The following is a 4,857-nucleotide window of genomic DNA, read 5'->3' on the forward strand; positions in this document are numbered from 1 at the left end:
ATTCTAGATTTTAAATATCTGTTTGGAAGACCTCAATTTTCAACCATAACAATCCATTTGATTTGGATTTAGCAATCTAAAACAACCTCACTTGGCAACGTTTGTCTTTTCCTCTTAGGGCTGACAAAATCCGCCGAAAGCACTCTGAAGAGAAGTTTGTTATTGATACACTTCTATTCCAAATGGCCTGTGACAGGCTTCAGGATGCCAGAGAAAACGTTGAACTTGTGAATAAAAGATTTTCCCATAAACATTCCAAAAGAGTTGCATGATAAGCTGAGGCAGGCCATGTCTTCCATGACCACTGTTACATCTAAAGGACTGTGGAAGAAATACTCTGTACTAGAAGATGGATTGGTATAATATCTTCCAAAATATGAAAAAGGTGCACGTGTTTCTTTTAATGACCTTGACATAAACCTGGTTGACGCTGTATCGTCAAAAGGGTCCTGAGGATCCATGTGCCCAAGGAGCAGTTAGCACTGGCCTCTCCCCCTCCACGTGATGCTGTACACAGTGATGATGGATTTCCATGGCCTCTCTCTGTATAGCAAGATGTAAGCTATTCTCAGCTTCATCTGGTAATCTTAGAGTAGTAATTTCTGCCCCTATTGCTGACTTTTATTAAGACACTATAAATGTTGGTAACTTTCGTTATCTGATTTCATATATTTAATTATATTTCCTGTTTATCATATTACAATACTTTCTCAATTTTGTTTTTTTCAAAATAAAGTATTCACCATTGCATCAATTACTCGTACCCTTATAAAAATATTTGAAAATATAAACTATGCAAAATAAACATTCTGACATCTTCCTTAAAGATTGTAAGTTTTTGTGTATGTATTTTGATGTATTTGCCGTTTTTTTGCTTATTTGTGGGAACAGGGGTAAGAGAGAAACGGCAATAGGAGAAAACGTGGGGAACTATGAAATTGTGATCACAAAATATACAGATGTGAACAAAATTAATTTAGCTGATCTTTAACTGCAGAAAATTTGAAAAGTAGAAAACAGTTATAAAAGATGTTTAAAAAACAATCCTCCTAAAGTTTGTGTCAATATTCAGTGGTGTTTTCATGTATCTGGGAAAGTAAATGTATTGACATTACTGCGATATCACTAGACACAATGGCATTCAAAAATTTGTCTCTAAATTTTCAGCAGCTACATATACAAAATCTTAAAAGATGTTTTCCTTCAGAAATTCTCTAGCTTTATCTGTCTGTCATAAGCCAAAAACTAAGTACATCCCAGCAGCAGGTTCTCATCTGTGCCTCAGTGCCAGACTATTACCAACTTCTGGTAACAGTCTCACAATTTTCTCTATAGTAATAGCTGTCTATTTAAGTCCTCTACACAAGCTCCCACTCTCCTGCTAATTAGTAGATAACAAGCAACTCATTTGGTATTTTCAATTATTCTGCAGGAAGAACGAAGAGAGCTACTGTAGGACAACAGGACGCATTGCAGATGTTTCCCACAACAAAGGAACTAATGTCTGTATATCAGGTTTCTATTCAGTTTTTGGAAAGACTACATTTATTTTATAGGTTTAGTGAAAATAGTAATCCATGTCAGACAGTGTTGTTTTAAGAGTTAAATGTGGAATAGAACATAAATAAAGCAGCACAGTATTTCACAGAGAACAAGCAATTGATAAAGGTCAATCCACAATAGGAGGTGGACAAAATTCTCTACTCACGATGATTTGTTGTCTTTATGTGAGATTTGAGAGGCATCACCAAGAAATAGTGAGGTCCGTTTATGTGACATATTCAGAATACGTTACTCATTTGGTCAGGACATTGGCTGGATGTTTGTTCTTTTAATCTCCCAATCCAATCCACCTTTACAGCTTTCATCATATAACACGGATCCCAAACTCCCTTGACTGTTTTCACTCAACTCTGAGTTTCTTGAAGGCAAAGAGTATTTCACCCTCTTTGTCTCTATTTCTCGTACTAAAGCAGGTGCTTTGCACACTTAGTCAACTTTTCATAACTCAATGATTTACTGTCCTAAGTCAATCTCATTGCATTATTGTCCCTCAATTTACATTTTGAAAAATCAGAAATCTGTATCCCTAGATTCTCCCTCTAGTCCTGACATGCCCTTGCTGTTTTCAAAACACAAGCTAGATAGCCCCAGGTGAAGGTCTGAAGACCTTTTAAAATCCTACATTAAAATTCAGGTCATTTACAGGTTCTCACTGTTCTCCTATGTCATCCTCATGAATCTACAATAATTCCTAACACTCGTAAACACAACATTCTACATGACTTCCCATATTGAAAGTTTAGAACATAACTTTGATTTCTTTCCCTTAATTACATTTTATTAAATATTATTCCCCATCAGGACTATCAACTGAAGATTCTGTACTAGACTGGCTAGCTTTTTCCAAATTCGATTTTCTCTTTCTTCATTGCACAGCCAGTTTCTATCCTAGCCTCTCTTGCATACAACTGAAGCATCCTGTTATGTTATAACCAATGCATTCTCTCCCATGCACTGTCCTCCATGATCTTTCCTCTATTTGAGCACCTTGGGACAAACACCTTACAGACCACTGAGCTGCTTCTTGGAAAGAACCTTGGCTTTCATTTGTCTGAAGTATGAACGCAGGTACATTAGGGCAGCAGCATTTCTAAACCACATTATGGTGATATTTAAAAAAAGAGAGTCTTGGGGGATGGAGATATCACTCAGAGGTTAAGAGCAATGGCAGAGGACCCGGGTTAAATTTCCAGCACCCACATGGTAGCTAGCAGCTGTCTGTAACAGTAGTTCAAAGAGAAAGATGCCTTCTTCTGACCTCTGCAGGCACTGCATGACACCAGCCTATTTACATAAATGCAAGCTCATACAAATAAAATACACTCATATATACACACACACACATATATATAATGAAACAAAACAAACAAAGACAGCTTGGCTCTCAGCCTCCATTTAGGGACAAGACTGTGCTTAAACTGCTAAGGGCCCAGTCCTTCAGGTCTCTCTCACAATTATGCTAAACCAGCAATTGTTTTGCTCATTTTCTATTGAAATGATATCTCCAGCATGAAATGGGGAAGTAAAAATCACAACCACCCTTATCAGGAATCTTGCCATTTCTGATCACTAGACCTAGACCAACACACACACACACACACACACACACACACACACACATGCACGCATGCACACACATGCAAACATGCACGCACGCACACACATGTGCCCATACATGCATTCACACACAATCATGAACAAGTGTTCATTGTTTGCAATGAGATAAACACTCTTTTTTCAGTGCTTTGCTACTTTGATATGTAAAACCTACATACACACATCCATACACGGGCTTGGGTTGAGGGAAATGAAGTGTCCTGAGGGATTAGGGTCATATGCTGAGATCATGGGCACACATGGCTCAGTGAGCTTTTCTGCATTATAAGCAAGCTCAGATAAGTCCTTACCACGGTTCCCCCTTCTTTGTTTTATAAAAAGTGAATGTTCTTATATAGAAGGTATTCCTAGAAAAGTCATTCTCACTGTTCTGTTGTTTGTGATATCAAAGAAGCATGTCTACGGGGGTGGTCATTGGCAGTGGGCAGGTACATGTACTGGACAAGCAGCATGAGTCGTCATGACGTCATCTTGGGTAATTCTCTGGAACAGGTGGTGCAGGCAGGGCGGCACTGCAAGAAGACACACAAAGTCGATGGCTTTTCATGGAGTTGGGGTTCAGGAGAGGGTTTCCCCTCTGGTGCCAGGTTGTCTTCCTGCCCAGCTCATGGTACAGCTTTACCAGTGGTGCTGGGGTCCAGAGAGGCCTGTGGGAGAAAGCACAGCTGTGGAGCCGCACTCCAGTTACCAAGAGGAACGCAGTCCAGCCATCAGTTGGCCCTTAGGGGAGTTTATATAAAACCATTGCGTTTGGTAAAACTTTTTGTTTCTTAAGATGCTTTTTCAGCAAGTGTTAGGGGGGAAACTTAAAGGGATAATTAAAAAATTTTAAATTATAATTTGTTTTAAAAATATTTAAAGTAGGGGATGGAGTGATAGCTCAGTAGCTAAGAGTATTGGCTGCTCTTAAAGAGGACCCAGGTTTGATTCCCAGTACCCACATGATGGCTAACAACCATCTGTAACTCCAGTTACATGGGATTTGATGCTCTCTTCTGACCTCTAAGGGCACAACACAGGTGCACTTACACTTGTGCAAGCAATGCACTTATATACATAAAACAAAAATAAAAAAATAAAATATTAAAGTATACATAAAGTATAATTTCCTTTAGCAAATTCTTAATAGGTTAATCCTTTGTTCTTCCTTTCTTGTTTAAGTATGTAATTTTTGAATAATAAATGAGTTAGTTTAATATGGCTGGTCTTTGGGGCTCATATAGGGAATGCCATAGAGACATGAACTTCCCAATGTTGTCAAAATGAGATAATTTGAGACATGTAAGTGGGACCATTGTGCATCTGGATTTGTTTCAGAATCCCCCTTTACAGGGAAAGCAGTTAATAAGTGTCTTCAACAGCTCAAGCAGATTCATGTGTTTGAGCCCTAGCAAAAATAAAGTCTAGAAAAGCAGCAACATATAGATGAACACATTTATGTGACTAAAGGAATTTATGTGAGTTGCTTCCGTTTGCCAAAGTTCACTAGAACAAAGACTTCAAGGGTAAATTTTTCACTGCGTGATGAGGCCAGTGATGGGCAGTCAGAATGAGGCCACATAATTTGTTGCGCTTGTACCTGTGATAATTGAAAGACATCACTAGGCAGTCTGCATGACAGTTTTCTGCCATGAGAAGACCTGGTGGGGGTTCCCGATTAAACTTTAGACTATTATT

At 38.6% G+C, this 4,857-nt stretch overlaps 1 protein-coding gene across 1 annotated transcript in view; it reads left to right on the forward strand.

Moving 5' to 3' along the window:
• The window catches only part of Lrriq3 (leucine rich repeats and IQ motif containing 3), a 165,894-nt gene that overhangs the window by 120,656 nt on the left and 40,381 nt on the right, over positions 1–4,857 (forward strand). Inside the window, exon 8 of the mRNA XM_008853646.2 lies at positions 119–227. Within this exon, the coding sequence (XP_008851868.1) occupies positions 119–227 (109 nt within the window). The remainder of the gene's footprint in view (positions 1–118; positions 228–4,857) is intronic.

The sequence above is a fragment of the Nannospalax galili genome, unplaced genomic scaffold (assembly GCF_000622305.1).
Source record: "Nannospalax galili isolate Female #2095 unplaced genomic scaffold, S.galili_v1.0 scaffold387, whole genome shotgun sequence".
Taxonomy (NCBI): domain Eukaryota; kingdom Metazoa; phylum Chordata; class Mammalia; order Rodentia; family Spalacidae; genus Nannospalax; species Nannospalax galili.